We start from the raw sequence: 26673 nt of genomic DNA on the forward strand, positions 1-26673 counted from the left end.
TAATCTGACTAAAGCAGATTGCCCTCCCTAATGTGGGTAGGCCTCATCCAATCAGCTGAAGACCTGAATAGAACAAAAATGCTAAGGAACTTCTGCCTGATTTTGAGTTGGTACTTCAGTTGGACTTGAGCTAAAAAATCAGCTCTTCTTAGATCTTAAGCCTGCTGGCTTCTGGGCTGGAACTTACACCACTGCTCTCCTGGTTCTTAGGGCTTTGGACTCAGACTGGAACTACACCATCAGCTCTTGGGTCTCCAGCTTATGCACTGTGGCTTTTGGAACTTCTCAATTTCCAATAATCAATCTCTCTCTATTACCTCCACTTCTACTTCCCCTCCCCATCCTTCCCTCCCTAACCTCCACACATACCCTATTGGTTCTGTTTATCTGGAGAACTCTAACTAATACACCTCTATTTTATAAATGACTACATCTGGGCATAAAGAGATTAAGTGTATTGCAAGTCTCATTCAGCTTTCCAGAGGGGTGTACACAGGACCCCAGACTCTGGTTCTTATGCCATTCAAATGCCTATCTCCTTTAAAGGACAGCAGGTCCTTGAATAATGTCATTTTGTTGTAATGTTGATGAGAAAAACAACTGATTCCTGGCTGCAGCCACTACCTGTGTGGAGTTTGCACATTTTCCGCATGTCCACATGGGTTTTTTTTCTGGGTATGCCAGTTTCCTTATAGATCCTAAAGATGTGTACATTAGATTGTCTAAATTGTTCCAGTCTGAGTAAGTGCTGGTATGTGTGTGTGAGTGTGCCCTGCAATGGAATGGCATCCAGGCCAGGAATAGTTTCAGCCTTGTACCTTGAGCTGGAGGGATAGGCTTTGGCCACTGGTGACCCTGAGCTGGAATAAGTAGATTGCAAAAAGAATAAATTACAAAATAAACATTCGTGAAGTCTACAATAATCATACAAATGCACAGCAATAAATTATGCAGTATGAAAGTGCCCAGTGAGCCTGCCAGATTTGTGATTGTTTTTGAATTGTATGGTGGTAGGAGGTGCTCCTTAGATCATTTTTGCTTTGCAAACGTTTATCCCTTGATTTTACCCAGCACCACTATGAGTGATGTCACTCACTGATTCACCAAAAACTGGGTAAGTAATTATGTTTCTTGTTCTTTGTAATCTTTCTTAAATGTAAGTATAGCTCACATTTATTTCAATGTTTAATATTAGAAGTGCTTTGTTTCTTTATTTAGAGGTTCAGTGATGTTTCTGTGACCAGAAAGATGCCATAGAAACTTAACTCTTGTTTATATCAGTTAGCCTATGGTAAAATTGGTTTTGTTATATGTCCTTTCACTTAAAGTTGCAGTTTCCAAGACCGTATCAAGGATATTAAGTAATGACTTAAGTATTTTATATTTAAGGTAACTCTTGATATTCCTTCAACTTATTTCCAGTTAGTTTTCCTTTCTTGCTTAGGGACAGGAGTTGATTAATATCAATAGTTTTAATATTGATAGCATTAGGTTTCACACTCAAGTAGAAGTTTAGAAGAAACATTAAAATCCACTGGGTAATTTAATCTTCCATTTAAGAGGATATCTTATGCTGCAGCACCATTAAATATTAAGTAAGCTATCAAGTACAATCTACAACTGTATACTTACCAATCCCCAATTTCAAGCTGTATAAAGAGTGACCAGCTGTAATATTCACCAGATCTAAACATGATTTTTCCCTTCTGTACAGTTTCTGAATAAATCTAATAAAGCATTTCTATTTTGAAATTAAACACCAGATAGTCAAATTTTCTGAGGAAAAAATAGCAAAAGGAAATTCTATCGAAATAGTTAAATAAGGAAAGATCTATAAGGAAAGCTAAAGTCTTACATCTTAATTCTCTTATTTTGTTGCTTACTTCTGTTTTCAGTTGTATGTTCCAGTGTTCACAGGATGGAAAACCTGCATAAATATTAGCTAGATGACTAAATAAGTGAAGATAAAAAGGTAGGACTGGTTATTTTCAGTTTAAGAAGACTGAGTTTCTATGCCTGTAATCACAGCTACTTGGGAGGCTGAGGCACGAGACTCGCTTGAACTCAGGAGGCATAGGCTGCAGTGAGCCGAGATTGCACCTGCACTCCAGCCTGGGCGACAGAGCAAGATTCTGTCTCAAAAACAAAACAAACCAGTAACTTAATCTTGAACTAACACAAGCCAAGGTATTAGTAATTCTCTTCTTTTTGGTGGCACTTGACTTTCAAAGCTCTCAAAACAAATCTTCAGCTAACAACATTTTCCCTGTAGCATTATCAATTGGATGTCTAATAAAAAATAACTCATAGCCTCCTTTTCTATACCCAATTAATATAAACAGATTACTTACCAATTACCTAAATTTCTAAATGATATCCAGAACAATATTTTAAAATTTTACAAAAGCTCAGGGTTAAATGCAGTGCTTATGACATTCATTATCTCTTTTATCATGTATCTATCAAACAAGGCATTTTGGTTATTTCAATCAAGATTTCTTTCTGAAACAAAAAAGTTAAAAAAAAATTTCCTGGCTTCCCAGGACAGAAAAAAAATTGTTAAAATAACACTCATAAAAAAGGACTGCTTTGAAATGTAAGGAAGGTTTTGTTGTTGTTGTTGTTGCATTTTGTTGTTTTAAATCTTTAGCCAAAAAGTGAAGACCTCGTTCTCATTCGTATAATGGAGATACCACTACTTACCTTCTCTACAATTTATACAAATGTTAACAAAAGAATGAAATATACTAAACTTCAGGTTCTCAGAAAAAATTATTCACCGAAGGGACAAGATATCTATTTCTCAATAATGTTCATGTATGGCTTTTACATCAAAGCTTGAACCCTCTGAGACTGGCTGGACCCACAGCTGAGAATTAGGCTACGAACATTTTTTTAATTTTGAAAGAATTCTTGCTTGACTTTTCGCTACCTAAGTAACAAATTATTGCACTAACCCCAACGAAGACATATTTATTAACATTTTAAGATATCTTTTTGGTGGGCTAAAAACAGGAAAGTGCTAAGAAATGGGGACCTGGACAATGTCACATACCAAATAGTGAAAAGTGGAAGAAATCTGAAATGACCAACTATACCATCTGTCTGACTTCACAAAACAAAGATTTGTTTTCCATGCTTGTTTAATCAAACAAATTAAATCAAATTGCCACGTTTGTTTAATTAAGCTCTGAATTCTAAAACACGTTCTGTCAAAGCAAAATTCGGACAAAACCACTTGATGGCATTTTGTTCAGGACACTTGTGGCATCCAGGTAAGATTGAACAGAAATAAATCATTTCAACTTTTACCACTAAAAAACTTAATGCTTACTGTTATTAATATGTGAGGAGGCCAGGCACGGTGGCTCACACCTGTAATCCCAGCACTTTGGGAGGCCGAGCCGGGTGGATCACCTGAGGTCAGGAGTTCGAGACCAGCCTGGCCAATGTGGTGACACCCCATCTCCAATAAAAGTACAAAAATTAGCCAGGCGTGGTGGCATGGGCCTGTAGTCCCAGCTACTAGGGAGGCTGAGGCAGGAGAACTGCTTGAACCCGGGAGGCGGGGGCTGCAGTCAGCTGAGATCGTGCCACTGCACTCCAGCCTGGGTGACAGAGCAAGATTCTGTCTCCAAAAAAAAAAAAAAAAAAAAAAAAGTGAGGAATTCTGTGCTGTTCCGAACACTGTCTGGAGCAACTAGGGAAAACATTTTAAGAAAAATACTAATAAATCTAATCCTCTCCAAAAGGGCTAAATTAATGCACTCTTCTAGCAGAATCTGAAGCCCAAGAAAGAAAGTGCCAGCCGCAATTCTCTTTCACAACAGCAGGGTAAGAACGAGAGTCTTTGTTCAATCTTTCTCCACTTCTGACTCAGTCACTTACTCAGCAGGGTTTATCCATTTCACTACTTCAACTTTCTTCCCAAACTTCTTCTGGCCTCCTCCAGCAGTTTCTCTTTCCCAACATCCAAATTCTGTTCATTTTCCATAACCCATTAGCAAAAATAGAAGCATGAGGCCTTACCCAAACAAATCTAAGAAAGTCTTGTGTGTGTGTGTGTGTGACAGTCTCTCTCTGTAGCCTAGGCTGAAATGCAGTGGTGTGATCTCGGCTCACTGCAACCTCCACCTGCTGGGTTCAAGTTATTCTCCTGTCTCAGCCTCCTGAGTAGCTGGGATTACAGATGCACGTCACCACGCCCAGCTAATTTTTGTACTTTTAGTAGAGACAGGGTCTCACCATGTTGGCCAGGCAGGGCTAGAACTCCTGACCTCAAGTGATCCACCCACTTCAGCCTCCCAAAGTGCTGTGATTACAGGCATGAGCCACTGCACCTGGTCTCAGAAACTCTTAATGCATCTTGCCCCATCTATACAGTTTGTTTTATTTTTATAAAAAAAAGAATCATACTATAAAATTCTTATTTTCTAGCAGATTATTTCACTCATTTTAAAATTTCCTTTTATATTCACAGAAGTTCTTTGAAGTAGGTATTACCTTCTTTGTATGTACAGCTGAATTCAGAAGTAACCTATCCAAAATCATAAGGCTTTTTAAGAGGCTGGGTCAAAATTCAAACTCAGATCTGTCAGATTCCATGAAGCCCATATGCTTTATTATCTCCTATATCCAGTTATCAAATTATACATAAATAACTTCAATCAACTTGTATGATGCAAGAAATTCCTACTTGAGTGGTCACACTTTAAAAAATTCATTATCTGATGATGTTAAAAGTTCTAAGGCTACAAATTAAAGATCACCCAATACCAGTGTCACCCTATCCTCTAGTGAGATGAAACTAAATAGGGAAAGGGTTAGGTCAAAAGCAACAGTCCTCATTTAGCATCATAATTAGTTCACTTCTTGTTTAAAATGGCAAGGTTCTGCCTAAATAATGAATTGCTCAATAGGAATAATACACATTAGCCAAACCATGTAATAATTGAATTAGCAAATTAAACTACTTAGACACAAAAGCCAACTAAAAAGCGATTAGCTATGCACACCAACTGGTAATACCATAATTTCTCTAATATCTTACTGTCTCAAAGTTATCAAGGCAATGAAATATAAGTATTTCAATTACAAAGACTTTGGAAAGATTTCCAATTGAAAATGGTTTTCTTAGCAAAAGATAACTGGAGAAATAAAGTTTGTAGATTCTGAGTTTATTAACGGTATATTTAAAATAAGCTTGTGGATCAGGTGTTAGTTACATATATCAATTGTCAGTATAAGGCAGTGAGGTTCAAGGGAGTGCCCTCTTCCACACCCCTGGAGTTGAAAAAAGGTAAAGTTTAGCACAGAGTGGAACTCTGGACTGGGGAACAACCTAGATATCAAGCTACACCTCTAGGGGCTAATTTAGGTCAAAGTGAATCTTAATGAATCTTTTCTGAAAGAGTCTGAATCAAAAAAGGATAATGTATAGGAGGTAAGGGGTAAAAATATTCTCCCCGACACACCTACTCTCTAGGAAGAGCTAACAAGTACATTTGTAAGAAAGTATAGGCAAATAAATACAACTACAATAAGTGAACCTATAGTTATTTCTTATTTTAGGACTAAACCTTAATTCATCTCATACCCTCACCCCAAGTCTTTTAGTAGCTGCTAAATTATGAGGAAAAAGAAAAATTTGCTTTTTTCTAGTTGTTTTTCTGTTCTTCAATTCACTATAGCCTTTGGCACAGAATGAGGTTTCAAATTCTGCTTGTTCTCTCCTGGAATCAAAACCGTACTTGAATTTCCTAGGTCTTTGATGGAAAAAAATTAACATTCTATTCTTAAGCTTAAAAAAAAAAGATCCAAATCTCAGTTTAACCTTCTTTTAAAATCACTGTAAAGGGTAATACTGAAGGATTTACTGGAACCGTCAATTAGCTAATAAGTGTGGGGTTTTTTTTTTTAACATATATGGTATTTATAGTCACCAAAAAATCCAAGTCGATGAGTATCTGTAAATATTAACGAAACTCATTGAGATAAAGAAAAATCTTACGCACTTTACTATAGGACTATTTGTAGTTTCCCAAAGGGTTGTGAAAAATGTAACCAACCCACAAATCAGACAGGCATTATACATCATAACGAGACTCCTTTAACAAGTACTCAGTTGAAAAAATATTTTTTGAAAAGCTGAAATTAGAAGCCTCCACAACAATTAATACATCATACAAAATAGAGAAAATTAGTAAATACCTGAACTGAAGTGGCTGATTCCTGTAAATGGCCACTAGCAACTGCTCCTTTGGAAGTTGCTGAAGGTACACTGTGCGTTTTGGGGGTTCCTGGAGTATCAATATTTTCATCTGTCCTATGTGACTGCCAGGCTTCCTTTCGATGATGAGATTCAGTAGCCTGCTGGTCTCCAAAAGCAGCCCAAGAACAACTATCTTTTTGTTCATCCTCAAAAGCATTCCAATCTACAACTTGGCTAGGACCAGCTGAACTGAAGTCTGCAAAATCATCAGAGTCTTGAAAACCATTGCAGTCATCCTGAATATTTGGCACAGAATCAAAATGTCCAATCTCACCTTCTTGCCCATTTTTAAGTTTTGAAACAGGTTCAGTGCCTGTTCCACTAGATTTTCTTGCCAATTGACATTCTTCTGATAAATTATCAGAAGTCTGTTTTAGGTCTGACTTTGTTAATATTGTCTCCTCTTGGCAAGAAACAGCATTTATATCCCCAAATTCTCCAAAGTCATCACCTGGTTCACTAAAATGTGGAAAGTGCTCTGAAGACTCTTCAAAAGTGGCATCACTCATTGAATCTTGAGTACCAGTAACAAAAGGTGGAGTTGAGCCACTGGCAGTGCCAAAGTCACCAAAATCACCAAAATCATCTTCATTGATATCATTGCAAGTCACAAAGTCATTACTACTATCACCATTTTTTACACTTGAAGAATCATCCAAATCATTTTCTTCTGTGGGGTCAATGTTTGGGCTTTGGAAATTAGTAAACTTTCTACTTTCTTCTTTGGGAGAACCAACTTCATCATCAGAAGTTTTAACAGAATCCATGCATAGGTGAGCACATTTAGAAGTAAGTAAGTCAAGTTTTTCTTCAGTTTTATATTGTTCTCTCCTAATGGCTTCTGAATTATCAGCTGAGTCTACCAAACTCCAAGCCTTTGACTGAACACCTGACTGTAAAAATTCATCTTGTTGCAGTGTTGGAAGGCCTTGTTTTTCAACACTGAAACCTCTGTTAGTCACTATGCTTATTTCTGAAACACAAACCTGATCCTCTCCATCAGTGTCTCCTTTGTTATCCAAGCTTCTACCCAAAGACACTTCTTTTACAGAATTCAGTTCATTGACTCTATTAATTTTATTGTTTTCCCGAATGGTTAGTGCTTCTCTATCATTTAAAACTGCACATTCTATTTCTTCTAATTGTATCCTTTCCTTTTTGGAAAATGTGGCAAAATCTGCAAATTCCTCAGCAGGACTAAGTACAGAGTCTAAATTATACTCAGTGCTATGAGTGCTAAGAGGCTTCCGTCCCTTTGAATCAGCTACATTGTCCAGATCATCTGTTCCCTGAGGATTTACAGTTTCCAACACTGCAAACCCATTTGTTAGAATCTCCAGACAAGGAGGCTTTTCACCATTACAGCTCTCTAACTGCTTGTTTTGATGAACAACATTCATATTAGTTCTAAAATCTCCTGGAGAGAAACTTTCAAGTGTTCCAACATTCTGTCTCTGCTCCACTACTTTATTTAAATTTCCTGGTCTTTCCATGCCATCAATGGAAGTATCTAACATTTCAGATGAAATTACTTCTTTGCTGGTGGTAGAAAGTAAAACATCAGACTGCCCTTTCACAGGAGCAGAAAGTTCAGCAGTGATGTCCTTATCATTACCATTTTTAATGGACTTAAAGCTTGTAAGGCTATCTACATTTTCTGAGAATTCATGAATTGGCATAAAATGGTTTGAAGGTACAAACTCTTCCTTGGGACGAGTATAATCTGGTGTATCAAAATCAACAAACCCTACACCAGAAGGGCTAACTTCTGAAAACCCACCAAATTCCCCAAATTCATCATCATCATCATCCTCTGCTCCATTGTCTAATGGTGGTGGGGATGAAGAGTACATTCGAATGATGTCTGGCTCCATTGTTCAGTTGCTTTCAAATAATTAATTTACACCTGTAAAAAAAAAAAAAGAATTTTTGGAGGGGACAGATTACATAGAACAAGATCTTTCAAAATTCTCTCAAAGCTACTTTAAAACAATGCAAATTTACAATGCCCTATTTTGTCTCCTTTTTTCCTTGACCATTTCCTGCATGATGTTTTGTATCTTTTAATCTATTTTTCTCTTAGGTGCAATTACTTTACACAGCTATAGTGTACTGGGAAAAAAAAAAAGTTCTCTTGGACTACATGTTACCAAGAGCACTGGTAGTACATTAATGAAATGTGGGGATTCCAGATAATTCTGAATATACACTTATAAAAGTACACCTACAAAATTCTCTCCTGGGGTAAGTGCTTATTCTGTTAAGTTCTCCTTCATTTCATTAAGGATTCAGTGCTTGCCTTATGGATTTGTATGAGTTCTTTATATTAATAAAGGCATCAAAATTTTATCTGTAATAGTTGTTACAAATATTTTCTTCACTTGGCTTTTCAATGTTTATTTCTGACCCAAGTTAATTTTTAAATACTAAATAATTTGAAATAGTTTAAGACTCAAAAAAAGTTGGAAATACAAGAGTTCTTGTGTATATTCCACTTAGCTTCTCCCAGTGGTATACAGTAATAAGGTAATAACCATAACACATGGTCAAACCAGGAAACTGACATCAGTACAATACTATTAACTCAGGTACAGACCTTGTTTGGATTTCACCAGTTGTGTGTGTGTGTGTGTGTGTGTGTGTGTGCATGCGTACAGTTCTAAAAATTTTATATGTGTGGATTAGAGTGACCATCACTACAATCAGGATAAGAACTGTTCTATCAACACAAAAAAAAACTCCATCATGTTACCTCTTAATAGTCACACTCTTCCCTAAACCCTAATCCTCGATCTATTCTACATCATTATAATTTGTTACATCAAGAATGTTATACATAAATAGAATCACACAATACATAACCCTTTGAAGCTGGCTTTTTCCCTCAGCCTAATAATGCCCTTGAGAGCTATCCATGTTGCTGCATTTGTCAACAGTTCATTCTTTTTCTTTTTCTTTTTCAGAGACAGGGTCTCACTATGTTGCCCAGGCTGGTTTCTTGGGCTGAGCAATCCTCCTGCCTCAGCCTCCTGGGTAGCTGAGACTACAGGTGCACATCACCACTCCTGGGTCTGACTCTTTTTCATTGCTAACTAGCGTTCCATTGTATAGATGTACCACAGGTTGTCTACCCATTCACTCCATATAGGATATGTGGGTTGTTTCCAGTATTTTCTTGTTACAAATAAAACTGCTATGAACATTCATGTACAGATTACTATGTGAACCCATGTTTTCATTTCTCTAAAATATATAAACCCAGGAGTGTGAATGCTGGGTCATGTAGCATGCTCAACTTTATAAGAAACTGCCAAGCTGTTTTCCCAAGTTAATTTTAGGAAGTCAAATCAATTGATTTTTTCACGAAGATGAAGAAAGTTTTATGCAACTTTCTTCATTATTTTGCTATCATATAAAAGTTAATAAATATTCACTTTTATTTTCTTCTACTTTTAGGGAATAAAAAACATTTAATTTTAACACATCTAGAACTTATTTTGGTGTATGATGTAAAGCAAAAATGTAAGGTGAATTTTTTTTTTCTCAACAGCCAAGCAATGGTCTTAATCCCTTTTGTTGAATAATCCTTCCCATACTAATTAATTTATAATAGCTTCTTTTTAATACATTTAATTCTTAAATGAAACCTCAGTTATTCTATTCCTCTGTGCTGAGGAGTCAAAAGTTCCACAGGTCAGATTTAACATTAAAAGCAAAGGGACCACCTATAATCCCAGCACTTTGGGAGGCTGAGGTGGGCAGATTGCTTGAGGTCAGGAGTTCAAGACCAGCCTGGCCAACACGGTGAAACCCCGCCTCTACTAAAAATAAAAAAATTAGCCGGGCGTGGTGGTGCACATCTGTAATATCAGCTACTCAGGAAGCTGAGGCAGAAGAATCACTTGAACCCAGGAGGTGGAGATTGCAATGAGGCGAGATCGTGCCACAGCACTCCAGCCTGAGTGACAGAGTGAGACTCGGTTTCAAAAAAAAAAAAAAAAAAAGGGAGGACTAACAGCCAAAGTCCTAGAATAAAACCAGCACATAAATAATAAACAGATACTTCTTACAACTCACAGCTGCCCAGTTAGATACATGAGGAAAATGTTTACTACAAAATTCAACCAGTTTTGCAAGCTAGACTTCTCTCAGAATAAAATTTCCTAAGATCTTCCACAGTTTTAGAGTGAAGGTACCGTAGAAACCACATAGTTTAATTTAGAGGTGAGGAAAATGAAGCCAACTAGTGAGTAACTTTCCCAAAGTTCATTCAGACAGCTGCTTAGTGGAGAATGGCTTCAGAATTTTGAAAAGGATCTTTGAGGTTAATGACTGGTCAGTCACTCAGAGTTACCAGGAAGAAATGAGCAAGTCACAAGAAAAGGAAAAGGCTCCATTGTAATATATCTACTTCAAATTATCTTTCTTACGAAATTAGCACCATAAAGAAGGAAATAACTGCTTTGCTCTGCCATACTCTTCTTTCCTGCTGCTGATTTAAATAGAAAAAAAAAGTACAAGATACACACAAATACTATTTTGTTCCCTTGCCTAGTGTCCTGATAACCCCTTCTAATTAGTGTACGAGGTAATCTGACCTCTAACTATGTCCCTCTAATTATGAAGTTCCTATTATTTAAAATCACTTTGCGATTGTTAATGAGAATGTGGGGAAAGGAACCCTTGCACACATGCACATTGCTTGTGAGTGTAAATTGTTACAAGCCTTCCAGAAGGCAATATGGTTGTACTATGCAAACTCCTTTTAAGGAAATCTAAAACAAAATGCTGCAAAGGGATTATTTAGGCAAGTTATACTATATCCCTACAATAGCATATTATACAGCCATTAACTACAGGATTCCTTTTTCTAAAGCTTAAAAGCAGCCGGGCGCAGTGGCTCACACCTGTAATCCCAGCACTTTGGGAGGCTGAGGAGGGTGAATTACTTGAGCCCAGGAGTTCGATCAAGACCAGCCTTGGGCAACATGATGTAACTCTGTCTTTACAAAAAATACAAAATATTAGCCAGGCATGGTGGCATGCACCTATAGTCCAGCTACTTGGGAGGCTAAGGTGGGAGGATTGCTTGGGTCCAGGAAGTCAAGGCTGCAGTGAGCTGTGATCACACCACTGTACTACTCCAGCCTGGGTGACAGAGTGAGACCCTGTCTCAAAAAAATTAAATAAAAATAAAATTTAAAAGCATTAATAAAGATAGTGACATGTCAAAAGGATACAATACAAAAGCTACCTTGAAAGGGCTACTACTAACTAAATCAGGAACAATTTGAGCACTGAAATAAAGATAATAATGGATTATAACCCAATAAATAAAATAATAAACTGAGTCCTCACAGATATAAACATGTAAGTAAATAAACTGCAAGTTAGATGAGGAACTGGATATTTGCATAGTTTCAAAGTACTTCCCCACAATATACTTAATTACAAAGGGAAAAAGTATAAGTTTACAGTGTGAAGCCTGACACTACCTTAATCAGGTGATCAACATGAACATTATCAGTAATGGGAACACTGAAATCATGCACCACCTGATGAGATGCAATGAGAATACAGGATCACTTCTGGGATATCCTGTCAAAAATACAACACCTGACTTCAGGAGGAAATTTCAGGGAAATTCAAACTGAGAGAGAGCCTACAAAATTACTGGCCTGTAATCTTCAAAAGTATCAAGCTCATGAAAGTCAAGGAAAGACTGAAAACCTGTTTCAGATTGAAGAAGAATAAAGAGACATGAGAAGTAAACGCAGCACTTGGTCTCCTTCCTATAAAGGTTGCTACTGGGATGATTGTGAATCATCTACTTTAACAGAGTCCAAAAGATTCACTATAGCAGCAATGTATCAAGGTTAATTTCTTGATTGTGATGGTAGTATGTATGTATGTATGTATTTTTTTGAGACAGAGTCTAGCTCTGTCGCCCAGGCTGGAGTGCAGTGGCACGATCTCGGCTCACTGCAAGCTCCGCCTCCCGGGTTCACACCATTCTCCTGCCTCAGCCTCCCAAGCAGCTGGGACTACAGGGGCCTGCCACCACGCCTGGCTAATTTTTTTTTTTTTTTTGGATTTTTTTTTAGTAGAGATGGGGTTTCACTGTGTTAGCCAGGATGGTCTCGATCTCCTGACCTCGTGATCTGCCCGCCTTGGCTTCCCAAAGTGCTGGGATCACAGGCGTGAGCCACCGCGCCCGGCCTTGTGATGGTAGTACTGTAGTCATGCATGAGAATGTCCTTGGTTGTAGGAGATACACACTAAACTATTTGGTAGTGATGGGGCATCAGGCTGGCAGTCTTAAATTGTTCCAGAAAAAAAATTTATTTGTATTGACATTGCAACTTTTTATGTTTGTGATTGTTTCAAAATGGAAAAAAAAAAGCATTCAAAGAGATTTATATGCCTACATTTAAATATGTGTATTTTAGAATAAATGTGTTACTTATACAATAACACCTTTTAAAAAACTGTGGTAAAATAGACATAATATAAAATTTACCATGACAATGTTGGTACATTACTGTTAACATTATTGTTCGCAGACTTTGTTAAATTGTTACCATTAAAAAAAAAAAGGGCTGGGTGCAGTGGCTCACGCCTGTAATCCCAGCGCTTTGGGAGGCCGAGGCGGGAGGATCACTTGAGGTCAGGAGTTTGAGACCAGCCTGGCCAACATGGTGAAACCACGTCTCTACTAAAAATACAAAAATTAGCCAGGCGTGGTGGCGGGTGCCTGTAATCCCAGCTACTTGGGAGGATGAGGCAGGAGAATTGCTTGAACCCGGGAGGCGGAGGTTGCAGTGAGCCGAGATCGTGCCACTGCACTCCAGCCTGGGTGACAGAGTGAGACTCCATCCCACTAAAAAAAAACAAACAAACAAAAAAAACACTTGCGTTTGTGTTTGTGTATAGTTCTGTTCAATTTTATCCTCTATTCAGATATGTGTAACTACCACCACTATCAAGACACAGAACTGCCCCCACTCCACCTCCATCCCTTCCCCTTGCAACCACTAATCTGTTCTCCATCGCCACAATTTTGTCATTTCAAGAGTATTATGTATGCAACCCTTTGAGGCTGAATTTTTTTCACTCAGTGTAATGTCCTTGAGGTCCATTCTGGTTGCTGCCTGTAACAATAGGTCAGGTCTTTTTTTTTTTTTTTTACTGCTGGTGGCATTCCATTGTACAGATATACCAGTTTGTTTAACTGTTCACCTGCTGAAGGACATTTTGGTTGTTTCCAGTATTTTACTATTATAAACTGCATATGTATAGTGTGTGTGTACATACATAAACACTAATAGTATAAACAGTATATACATAATAATAGTATATATAAATAGTATGTATAATAAGGATGCTAGGAACATCCATATACAGGTTTTTGTGGGCATGTAAGTTTTCATTTATCTAGGATAAATGCTCAAGAGTGTGACTGCTGGGTATCATGGTAAGTACATGTTTAGTTATGTAAAAAACTGCCAAACTCTTTTCCAGAGTAGCTGTACCATTTTACATGCTCATAATACCTTACTTTCAAAGAACTATGTGTGATGGCTTTTTTTTCCTAGCCTAATCTGTGATTAACCTATTGCTTTTTTCCAAAACTTTTACTCTTTAAAAATGAAATAATTTATTGGTTCACAACCTATTCCAAACTCAGACATTAATGCAAATACAAAGATCTGAATCAGAAACTCTGTAACCAAAGCAACAACTCCGCAAGTTTTTCTTCCTGTCATACCTTTGCAAGGTACTCTATTTTCCATTATAGGTGAGACAGGCTTTATTGGCCTTCTAGAGTAAAAACATTTTCATATTTCTCAAAAAGGGGTCACCAACTGATGGTGAGAACTTGGGCTGCTGCATGTTCCCCTGCAGCAGGTATTGGCTCTGACCCAACTTACCCTTTAGAAACCTAAGAGAGTGCCACTGCTTCTAAGTGTCCTTGAACCAATCAGTGTAGGGGAGACTCAAAACTTTCCAGAAAATTCCTGTGTCTAGGCCAACTCTACTTAAAAGAAGTTTCATGTTAATTGAAGTATTACTTGTATAATGAATTTACAAATAAAGTTTCATTTCTATAATCCACTTTAACACATAAAATATGGGCTTTAAATAGCTGTTCCTACTCAACAGGAAAAAAAAGGATAGATAAGCTACTTTAGTACTGTGTCTGGCACACAACAAACAGAATAAATGTTTCTTCATCCTTCATAATGGACTACTTTCTCCATCCACACCACAAGGAGTCCCAAATAGTCGTCTAATTTCTTTATAACCTGTACAAACAAGCAAGCATGCGTGTGTGTGCATGCATGTGTGTAACTTGCCATTTTTATGTCTACTTATTCTAAGACCTGTTAGAAGGGAGCAAATAAATAATGCTGCTATTGTCTTGCAAGCCACTGTATACAAAAACAGTTGACAGGAGGGTCTCATAATTGGGTAGCAAACAGGATATCCTAGTAGTCAGAGCATAGAGATAGAGAATTTGGGTGGGCTTCCTGTACTTTGGAGATTAGTCTATGAGAAATCGCATCCTTATCAGGAGATTAGGGGACAATATAGGTGAATAAAAATAATTAATAAAAGTGCAAACTGAAGCCGACTTTCAGGGCTACGAACCAGAAAAATCAGAGGGTTTTGGGTTTGGGAATTCTGGCATAGAAGGTCCAATATAAAGGGGTCAGGGAAACAGTTTAGAAGCCCAATAGCAGTCAGCAGTGGAACCTAAGCCCCAAGCCAGATTAGTAGCCAAGATGGCAGGGCATACAACAGGTGAAGGTGATTCTGTATTAATCTTCCACCAAAAGAGAAGCTGCACTTGCTTATGGAATTCTAACCTCTAGTCTGAAATGGTCATGGAAAAGAACAGATGATGAGTCTGTAAGTTGTAAGCTCTGGGGTCAAAAGGCAAGATGGGCTTGAGAAGGCAGAAGGAAGGAATGGGGCCAACAACTGTCTGAGACTATTTGGCCATTTAAAAATAGTTTCTCAAGAAAAACAAAGTTGGAGGACTTAAACTACCTGATATCAAGACTTGGTTTAAAGTCACATGGTCTTGTGATAAAGATGCCACTGCAGTGTGGTGGGGAAAGGATAGACTCTTCAACAAATGATGCTGGATTAACTGGATAACCACACAGGCAGGAAAAAAATCTCTGATTCTAACATCTTATACAGAAATAAGCTCCAGATAGTTCATGGGCCTACATGTGAAAGGTAAAGCAATCAGCCTTCCAGAAGATAACAGAAGAGATTATTTGTATGACCTTAGGAAAGGCATAAATGTTTTAAACAAGAAACAGAAACACTGATTACAGAAAAGATTGATATATTGGACTGCATTAAAATTTAAAACTTCTCTTCATCAAAAGAATACCATAGAGTGAAAAACCAAGAAAGCCACTGCCTGGGAGAAGATATGTGCAAAACATGTAACTGTCAAAGAACTCATATCCAGAATATGGAAAGAATTCCTACAAGTCAATGTGAAACAATCCAACAGAAAAATGGCCAAAATATTTGAACAGGTATTTCACAAGACAGGCTATCCAAATAGCCAACAACATATAAAAAGTCATCAGGGAAAAATGTACATTAAAACAACAATAAAATACCACTATACGTCTACCAGAATGACTAAAATTAAAATTATTCTCTCCACAGCCACTTTTGGTAAGGATGTGGAGAAACTGTGATTCCCACACTTTACTGGCGGAAGTATAAACTGGTACAGATATTCAGAAAACTGTTTGATAATATGTACTAAAACTATACCAGACCTTCAGTACCTGGCACATTCTGTGCACTAAGTAAATGATCAACTACCATTATATTTTAACTTTCACCAACTCTGTGGCTAAAATAATAACCTATCTGTAATAAAACGTAAGTCAGTGTTTGCTTAGTTGGCACAAACATTCATATGACTCTATATTTTAAAAGGTCACTGAAAGAATAAGTCACTTAAGAAAAATATGCATAACCACACTAAAGATACATGAAGTTGACTTTATTGCCAATTTTTCTAACCAATCCCTAGAAAATATAAAACTTGACTTATATAACTATATAATTTCATAGGCTTGGGGGCATGGCGGGGGGGGGATGCTGATAACAAACTAAATCTGAAGCCCAAGGTTGAAGGACTGAGATCATAACCTCTAAACAAGCTCAAGGGTCCAGTGACCAGTCTGTAAAAAGATGGAAGTTTTGAAGTGAAATAGAAAAATGTAACCCAGAAGTTCTCATTGGTATCTTGAAGTAAACTGCCTGTAGCTCCTATTTGGTTAGATGAACAACCATAAGAATTTAGAAGGTGCTTGGTTGGGATGGAAAAGATTCATCACATGTGGGAAATATATAGGGTATTCCCTACATATTCCTCTAAGGAATAGTTAATCCCTGGTACCCTCCTACCCCCATCATCCACACACAGTATCATGCACCCTAAAGGTCCATGGGTTCACATTTGAGGGGGGTGGAGTGTCTCTAAGTAAGAGGCCCTCTAGCAATCTTTCCAGAATCAAACATCGAGAGTTCTTTCCAGACAAGTTAAAAACATACAGCACACACTGCTCAACTGGGAGAAACTCCCATCCTTTACAGGGTACCAGCCCAGCTGTATCAATGTGTACATCATCTTTCAAGGACAGATAAACTGACCTAGATTATACAACCCAACTTCACTCTAAACTTATTTTTATAGGGACTAGGATGGAGGGTGAAGGAAAAGATATTGTAGAAAGAAGGATGGTGATAAAAGGGAGAAGAAAAACAACTGTATCTGAAATATGCTAATGACTTCAATAGTATCAATGACATTAGCAAAGTATATTTAATGGATGGCAAAAAATAATCACCATCTTTTTACCACAATATGTCTGAGGTTTATAATTAGTCACTTGGGTGAGTGAAGGAAAAAACAAAAAAGAAAAACCGTATTTTCTTTAGAAAAATGAATGAAAATGTCACGTAAGCATTAACAACATCAATTTACATTACAAGTGTTGCCTGGTGTACAGTAGTTCAAATTCTTCCAAATCTTTATTATAATATCCTTATGGAAATTTTAAGGTCATATCAAAATGTACTGTCAATGAATTTGCCCAGCCTACATTTCTGCTTGAGTAATAAAGAAGTAGAAAAGAGCCCTTCTTCTGAACCACACGAAGACTTGGGTTTTAGTTAACTTTTTGGTTTTCAATATATTTAGAGTGCTATGATATCACAGTTGTTTTCACGGCTCTAAATTTTAAAATCTACAGAAATAATTGTTTTTTCTTTTCGGGTGTTTTTTCTTTTGTTCTTAGCATATTAGCACAACAGAAATTAACAAATACAGGCAGAGCCTCTAATTAACTTGCCAGCCTAAAAACAAAAACCCAAGATATCAGACACCAACTGTATGTCACTGAGTCACCAACTGCATAATTTACGTTATTTAAGATGACATTTGTTAAATAAATAGTATCTTCCACGTGTTTTCACTCCATGTTTACACCAATGTCATTATTAATACTTATTGAGTGCTTACTATGGGCCAATATTATGTGAAGAGAATTCGTGAGTTATCTCAATTATCTCCTCATACTATCATATGAGGTGGAAACGCTTCATTTTAAAGATGAAGAAATAAAAGCTCAAAGAGGTTAAGTAATCCTACAAGGTAGCATAACTAGTAAGTGGTGAATTAATCACAAGTTAATCAAACATTTTAAAAGTGTCTTAAAATATTAGATGTGATTGACGGCAAATATTACAATTATAAAAATTCTTACAAAAAGGCTTCTGAGTGGTTCAGAAAAAGGTTTCTGAAACCTCCAAGTAACTTGGAAGGGGAAAGATTTTTACAAGACAAGAAAGAACAGTATAACCAACAAAAATGCCAAGCAGCAAATATCTTGTTTCAGTATTAGTGTATATAGTACAAAATATGAGCAAACAATGAAAATGAGCAGCAAAATACCTTTATACTGAAGTTGATCACCCTAAAAAAGCCACACTGTCAATAGTGACAACAAAAAATTTTGTCTTTCTAGTTTTGATGTCAATACAATTGACACATAAAAGTAAAAATATATATATATAATGTCAGTTACATGAGCCGCAACACACGTTCACTTTTCAAGTGCTACTTACCTTGTTAAACAGCAATGAGTTGAGAGAAGTTGGTTTTCAAAAATTCCCATGAAAAATTTTTTCTTCTACTGAACATTTTAACCTTCTACACAAATTCATAATAACACATTTTATTTGCATTTGGATAGTTTCATGTAAAAATTAAACAAGATAAAAATATTAGAGATTGTTGTACCTTTAACTCATCATATCAGCTGACCATATTTGAGAGTTTACTAGCTATTTTTCCCAAAAGGTACTTCAATATAAAATTGAATACATAACATTGGATAACTATTGATAACAAGGGCAACAAAATGGAAGCATCCACGAGGATAGATGGATTAACCCTTGGAAAACATTTTTTTTGCCCTAGAACTCTCAGCTTCTATTATATAGATGCAGAATAAATTAGTCACTCTAATTCTCTACTCTCATATCCCTGAAACTCTGCAAAGAAAATAGAATCTGAAAGGCAGAAACTGCTTTGATTTCACGTCCCTTCACTAAAATCTTGCTTACATCCACAATCTTGTCTACAGATAATCCCTGGACCTTCTGTTTTTCTTCTCAACTGCTTGCTCAGGGGCTTTTAAAAATTTTCCATCACTATTGATCCTTTCCTATAAACGTTCAGCCTCTTCCATACTCAAAACAAATCAGAACAAAACAAAACAAAACAGAATCCTCTCTTCTGTGCGCCCTAGCTCTTCTCCTCCTCACCACCAAGCTTCTTGAAAGAGATGTGCCTATTCACTCTCTCGACTTCCTAACTTCCCACTCACTCCTCAACTCAACACAATCTGGCTTCCATGCTACCACTCTACTGAAACTGCTCTTTCAAGAGTTACTTTATTTGAGCTCAAATGACTGTAAATGTTGTGTAGGCATAGACCTCTGTTGTTTACCATTGCATCCTCAGAGCCTGGCTCACAGCAGGAACTAAATATATTATCATCATTCTTGCTGGGGCATTTATTCTACTAACCACTCTTGAATTGTGCTCCAACTCACCCACACTCCAATTAGATTTCTATAACCATACCTCTGGTCTCTTAGTGCTTCACCAAATAAGTTATGAAATATCCAAATGTAATCAAGGTAAATAAGTGGGATTTGAAATGTGGCCTGAAATGTGATGAATGTGGGACAAACAACCCAATCATTTGTGCTGCAACATGTCTAAAGAGAAAGTATGTTAAGAGGGGCAGTACATTATATGCAAGCTGCAAAAAACCCTAGCTAAATGACAAAAATTTGTAGTGAGTTTTTAGACCTGCTATCATGAATATTTACTTTGATTTGAGACAATTCCTCAGCATAAGCAGAGGTGTCAGTGAGTGTCGCCAGAGCATAATGCTACACTCTGGATAGTCCAACTAATTTCTTTTTCTTGTTCTCTGCTCCCCAGGACTTTAATACTTCATGAAAATTTTCCCACAGAAGATTTTGCAATCAGCTGACATGAACAGCTGACATGCTTTAAAGTAAGTTTCTTGCTGTAAAGTTTTAAATTAGCATTCTGGTCAAGACTAAGTTAAACCTCAAGTGACCAGTGTATACTGAGAAAAAAAATCCCCAGAAAAACAAAATAACAAACTACTGTGTGGACTTTCAAAATGAAAAAAATACCACTCTAGTCTGTAACCTAAAAACGTAACTGTGGCAGCTGCCATTCCTCTGACAGTGCTGCTTTCTACATCACAAACACCCACCATGAGAGCAACTCACCTCTTACAGAAAGAAGCATTTACTAAAGGTTATAAAACTGCAACCAAGTGCAGTTAGAATTCAATTATCTGAGCCACTAAGAAAGTAAGCAACAATGTCCTACATAACCTACAACTCACAAATTTGGCCTTAAAATATGACCTAAGTAACAGGAGATTTACCTCACAAATTAAGTCTTTGCCAGGTGCTATTAATTTTACTTTAATTTGTTTTCCTACCACCCATCAATTAAGAGAAAAAGATGACCTGGAGGCAATGAAGTGACAGAAGGAAACAAAACAATTAACCAAACTTAAAGACAGTCATAAATGATCCACAGATAATAGCACACATGATATTTTTCAGGGAATTATTATAAAACAAACTTCATATATCTGAAAAATCAAATATAAACACATTCCAAAATAGTGCTCAAGAGTGTATGCGTGTGGAGTGTACACAGGTAATGCCACAAATGGGTCTACCGATACTAATAACTGCACAAAAACTACGGAAGGAATTCCATGGAGAACAAATTCCTAGCTGGTTGACCTTTTTTAATGCTGGTTTTGCTTGGTTTAAAGTTTTACTTTTTCCTGAGAGGTAGAAAGGCTAAAGGATAAAAGAAAAAAATATATAACATTTATTTGCAGTGTACCCAATGCATCTGGTTAGAAACAACTTGAGAATTGGCCCGTCATATAAAGCAGAATTTTTCACACATTTTTCCCCTATGACTCACAGAAGAAATACATTTTACATGATGACCCAACATACATTTAAAAAAAAAAGTTTCGCCAAACAGTATTTACCCTTACCATGTACTCTGATTTTTAGTTCTATTTCATTTTTTCTTAAAAGCTGGTCATGACCCTCTTAAATTGATTTTACAAACCAGAAATAGGTTTTAATACAAAGTATAAAAAAGTATTCTTTCCATCTCATCCAGTTCCTCCAAATCCAATTACTGCTTCTAGCATACAAGAAGAGGGAACAGGGCTTCTTTTAAAACAAAGAATTCCTCCCTGATCTGGTGCTTACAAAGACAAAATGCATTCTTAAATTACATTATTTCAACGAACCAAGTATTTGATAAAATGAAAGTGTTCTTTTTCTCTTTACAGAATTGTGTATAAAAGTAATAAATGAAAATTACTATTTATTTTTCAAATTCATACTACCTTCAATCTGGGAAGCATGCTACTTTAAGGATAACATTTTAAAAAAACATACAAACATAACATAAAATTGGAACACTTTGGCAAATTTTAACAATTTTCACTTTCAGAAAGCATTTAGCAATTGTTTAAGTTTGCAAACATTAACTTTTCTGGTACAGTATCTACAATGTAAAAGTTCTCTAAAAGATACTATTGGTAGGAGTATATATTGGCTCACACACCCTATAGCAGTTTAGTAGCATATGAAACATTTTAATGAATTCTTTTTAAAATTTTTAATTTTTTAAACTTTTATTTTAGGTTCAGGGTTACATGTGCAGGTTTGTTACACAGGTAAATTGAGTGTCACGGGGGTTTGGTGTCCAAATTATTTCATCACCCAGGTAATAAGCATAGTACCCGACAGGTGGTTTTTCCATCCTCACCCTCTTCCCTCCTTCCACCTTCAAGTAGGCTCTGGTGTCTGTTGTTTCCATTCTTTTGACTAAGCAATTTCATCTGCAAGGATGTATTCTACAGAGGCATTCATGCAAATATACAAAGATATTTCCACAAAGTATTGATTCCAGTATTGTTTGTTCAATTTTTTAAAAAGCAGCTGAAAACAATCTATTAATAAGGAAGTGTGTAAATAAAAAGTGCAGCCATTAAAAAAGAGAAAGCTATATTACTAATAGGGCAAAGTGTCTAAAATACATTTTTAAGTGAAAAAGCATTTCTGAAAAGCATTCTTCTTTTCTTCTTCCTTTTTTTTTTTTTTTTTTTTTTTTTTTTGAGACAGAGTCTCCTTCTTTTCCCAGGCTGCAGTACAGTGGTGCAATCATGGCTCACTGCTGCCTCTGCCTCCTGGGTTCAAGCAATCCTCCCACTTCAGCCACCCAAATAACTGGGACTACAGGTGTACACCACCATGCCCAGCTAATTTTTAAATTTTTTGTAGAGACAGTGTTTCGCCATGTTGCCCAGGCTGGTCTCAACCTCCTGAGCTCAAGCAATTGACTTACCTTGGGCTCCCACAGTGCTGGGATTATAGGTTTGAGTCACCACACCCTGCTGGCAATTCTCTTTTGATTCTCCTACTTATATTCTATCCCTTATCCTTCAATGAATCTGATTGCCCTGGCTTCTCTATATTCTTTTTTTTTTTTTTTTTTTTTTTAAGATGGAGTCTCGCTCTGCTCTGTCGCCCAGGCTGGAGTGCAGTGGCGCGATCACTGCAACCTCCACCTCCCAGGTTCAGGCGATTCTCCCACCTCAACCTCCTGAGCAGTAGCTGGGATTACAGGCGTGTGCTACCACGCCCATCTAATTTTTTATTTTTATTAGAGATGGGGTTTCACCATGTTGGCCAGGCTGGTCTCAAACTTCTTGACCTCAGGTGATCCGCCCACTTTGGCCTCCCGAAGGGCTGGGATTACAGGCGTGAGCCACCATGCTCAGCCGCTTCCCTATATTCTTATCACTGAGAAATCTCATCCCCCTTTTGTTTTTATCTGTTCATAATGCTCAAATCTTACCTATATGTCTGACCTCCTGATCTGCCTACCCAAAAGCCTTTTTAAAATCTCTCTACCTGGATGTCCCAGATGTATCTCCTATTCTCCAATTCCATGACTGAATTCAACCTCTACTCAAAAGGTGAACAGAAACCACTTGTTCCTACACTATATTCTAAATTCTAAGTCTAGAAATCTGAGTGTTAGACCCCAACCGCTCCCCCTCTACCACAAATTAAATCAATCAAGTTTCTCCCTCCTTAACATCTCTTACTGTATTTGTTTTAACATCCCACAACCTATACCTTGTCAGGGCCTCATTATTTTTGGCCAGGATTACTGCAGTCTACTTAAAACTCCTTATCTTAGCCAACATGGCTAAGATACTCCCTCTTTGTTCCAGCCAGACAAAATTACCTCTGGATTCTCCACTGGCACGGTTACCTCTAAGTTGTCACACATGTCATTTCTTCTAATGTATTGTTCTTATATGTCCAGAGAACCCACTGACTAAGCCTTCAAAATTCTATTCAGGCATAAAGTTTTCTATCAAGGCTGGAGAACTGAGATCACCTATATTTACTAAGTTACTATGTGATAGGTACTGTGCAAGGTACTTATTCATACACCAGTTTATTCATACATTCAGTTTAATCACAAAAACCCATTTTACAGAGGAAGAAACAAGTCACATAATCTGTTCACGGTCCCACAAAGAATAAGTAAGGAAAGTGGGACTCAAAGCCAGTGTTCTTTTCGTTGTATCAGGTTTCCTATCTGAATTAATCCTCCTTTATATCTATTTCCTATTACATTTAACAAAGCAAATCACATTTGTTTCCATGTTTTTTTCCCCTAATAGGTTCTCAACCTTAGCTTTGTATTAACTTTTTTCTCTAATAGAATGGGTAGACCCAAACATCTTTTTCAAAAGTTTTGAAGATGATACTAAATGGGTTAGTTAAGGTTGAAAACCTTTGTGTTAAGTTCCCAGAGTACAGGAATGCCAATGGACTTTATAACTCCAGGGATGACATAAATGTTTCTAAACTGAACTGCTAAACTCATTGATATAGGTAAATCACTGCAGTAGTACTTTTTCCTACAAAAATGTTTTCTCTTATGATTTGGTTGTATAAATAGTTTAAAGTTGTGTTGTACACATTTATCTGAGACTAGCACTAAGAAACTTAACTTTCTTAAGATTTCAAAAACAAGGAGTTTACAATATTAAATCGTCAATACTCTTCTTAAAAATGAAACTTGAAAAATTTACTTAAAAGGATCAAAGTTAAAGCACTGTGACAATTTTTGAAACAACACATAAGTATTTGAGACAGCTCTAGATTTGGGAAATTCCATTTTGGAAATATTGCTACTTTCTACTTAACCAGAAAGTTTATGAAATCATTTGTTTATTCCTTTTTGAAGCTTCACTTATAATTAGTATATAATTTAAATGTTATGGAATTCTCAGAAAAAAAAAAAAACAAGCTTAAAGAATTAATCACAGTTTCACTTGCAGATGAACATAAAGAAATGCTTATGTGAACAGCAACACCAAACAACAAAAAACTTCCCTACTTCCAGAAACCAGGGTCACTGCTAATCTGATTAAAATCTGAACTTTTTAGTTACGTGTAACACTTGCCCTGTGCTTTATGTAAACTTATGAAACCTAATGAGACAGAAAACTATCATCTGCTGGCACAGAATCTGAAATATGGAAAAGAAGAGGAAGTGGTAACTTAACTATAAGTAAGAAGTGATGAATACTCAAATATTCTGTTTGGGCTTCAGGCGAGAGAAAATATGAATTTTTGATACCTGAAACTCTTAGTAATTTTTTTTTTTGGAATGAAGATATTATCAAAAAATAGTAAAAAGTATAAAAAGAGTTCAGTGTAAAAAGAGTTAAATTATCTCTTAATAAGTTCATTGCTTTTTATAAATAGCCACTAAAAACAAAAGCCTTAAGAAAATAAATCAATGCTTCAGATTTTGAGTGTCATTGTAGCAGAAGTATTTTAGCTGCAAATACTCCAGGTCAACATTTTTGCATCCACATAACAAACAAGATGAGAAATGATAAACCACAGCAAAAGTGAAAATACCACAAAACTTAAGCAATCACCAAGAAGAAAACACCAAAAACCTCACTTGGGAGGGTGGCTAAGGCAGAAACACTATTCATTTCAACCATTTAAAAAACTGTGGCTTCACTAAAATGTATGAAAATATTAAAAATCCTACTCCTAGGAGTTTTGCTTTGAAAAATATCACGTCACTTAGAATGATTTAAAGAATAACAAGTGGTAAATAATTCGTCAATCACTTAGGAAGGATCACTTTTATTACCTAAATATAGAATTGTTAATTTTATATAACATAAAAATTGAATCTGTTAGCAATATAGAATTTTCACATTTATTAAGTTTATTGTTAGGTATTTTACCTTTTTCTGCTCATGTAAATGGTAGTCTTCACTTCCACCCTAACTGGCAAGCATTATTTACATAAACAAAAGCTCTTGGTGGTTATATAGTATACCATCACATCACTAGCAAATTGGGGTAGACTTACCGTTTCCTTTCCAAGTCTCATAACAATGGTGATAGGCAGGAATCTAATATTCACTCTTAATTAAGATACTGATTTCTGAGTTGAGGTGTATGTTTTTATTGTCTTACAGAATTATTCAGTAATTCTTATTTTAAGTTGCTTTGTTAAAAAATCACAAATGGGGTTTTAAATGCCTTTTCAATATTTATGAAGATAATTATGTAAGTTTTCCTTAGATTTTTGTTTGTTTGTTTGTTTTTTGGAGGCAGGGTCTCACTCACTCTGTTGAACAGGCTGGAGTGCAGTGGTGTGATCTCAGCTCACTGCAGCCTCGACCTCCTGAGCTCAAGTGATCCTTTCATTTCAGCTTCCCGAGTAGCTGGGACTACAGGTGCATGCCACCATATCTGGCTAATGTTTTATATTTTTTATAGAGATGGGGTTTTGTCATGTTGCCCAGGCTGGTCTCAAACTCCAGAGCTCAAGCAATCCACCCACCTTGGCCTCTCAAAGTGCTGGGATTACAGGCATGAGCCACCACACCTGGCCTAGATCTATTAATACAGCAAAAACATCAATACCTATTCATAATTGTCTTCAGCTTGTTTGATAGTTAGGAAGCCCAGTTTATTTTCTGCAGGAAAAAGGTAAATGTTTCCAAAGAATCAAATAAGCATTATGTAAGATTATCTACTTAATTACACATATGTCAAACAGTATGTATTTAAACTTATTTGATCTTACTCCTTGCCTTCATTTTTACACAAAGTGGGCTACAAAATAAATTTTCCCATAGGTATTAAACACACTCAAATTAGTAATACAAGTTTATCTAGGTTTCATCCTTACTCAATTTTCCCAAAACAATTTCATCTACCTAAGGCTTTTATTAATAATTACCATATTCTTGGACTCTCAGATTCATCTTTACAGCCTAGCCAAGCCAGTTCCCTGCTTAGACCTCTCCACTTGATTCCACAAAGATCTCCAACTGAGCTTAACAGGAACAGAGCTCAAGCTCTTTTTCCTTAAAGCTGGTCATGTTCCAGGGCTCTCTAACCCAGTTACCATACCAGAAACTTAAGATCCCCTTTGACAAAGCTCCTTATCCTTTAATATCTGTAACAAATGATTTCACCTCACAAATCCCTCAATTCTGGAATATCTACCTCTTTTCACCTCTGACTCCACTCTGGTCCAGAATGCCATTATCATCTAAACTAATCTCCGTAAGTAGTATTTGATCATGCCCAACCCAAGTAATCTTTTTAAAAGTCAAATTTGATCATGCCAATCCTCTTCT

The 26673-nt window shown here is 36.6% G+C and overlaps 1 protein-coding gene across 6 annotated transcripts in view; it reads right to left on the bottom strand.

Annotated features, from left to right (window-relative positions):
• The window catches only part of AFTPH (aftiphilin), a 67970-nt gene that overhangs the window by 33224 nt on the left and 8073 nt on the right, over window positions 1-26673 (bottom strand). For all 6 annotated transcript variants that reach the window (XR_609275.4, XR_609274.4, XM_003830896.5 and 3 more), the window contains exon 2: window positions 6211-8177. Coding sequence is in view for 4 of the 6 variants with exons in the window: in XM_003830896.5 (XP_003830944.2) it covers window positions 6211-8145 (1935 nt within the window). In the remaining 2 variants the exon portion in view is untranslated. The remainder of the gene's footprint in view (window positions 1-6210; window positions 8178-26673) is intronic.

Source organism: Pan paniscus, chromosome 12 (assembly GCF_029289425.2).
Source record: "Pan paniscus chromosome 12, NHGRI_mPanPan1-v2.0_pri, whole genome shotgun sequence".
NCBI lineage: Eukaryota > Metazoa > Chordata > Mammalia > Primates > Hominidae > Pan > Pan paniscus.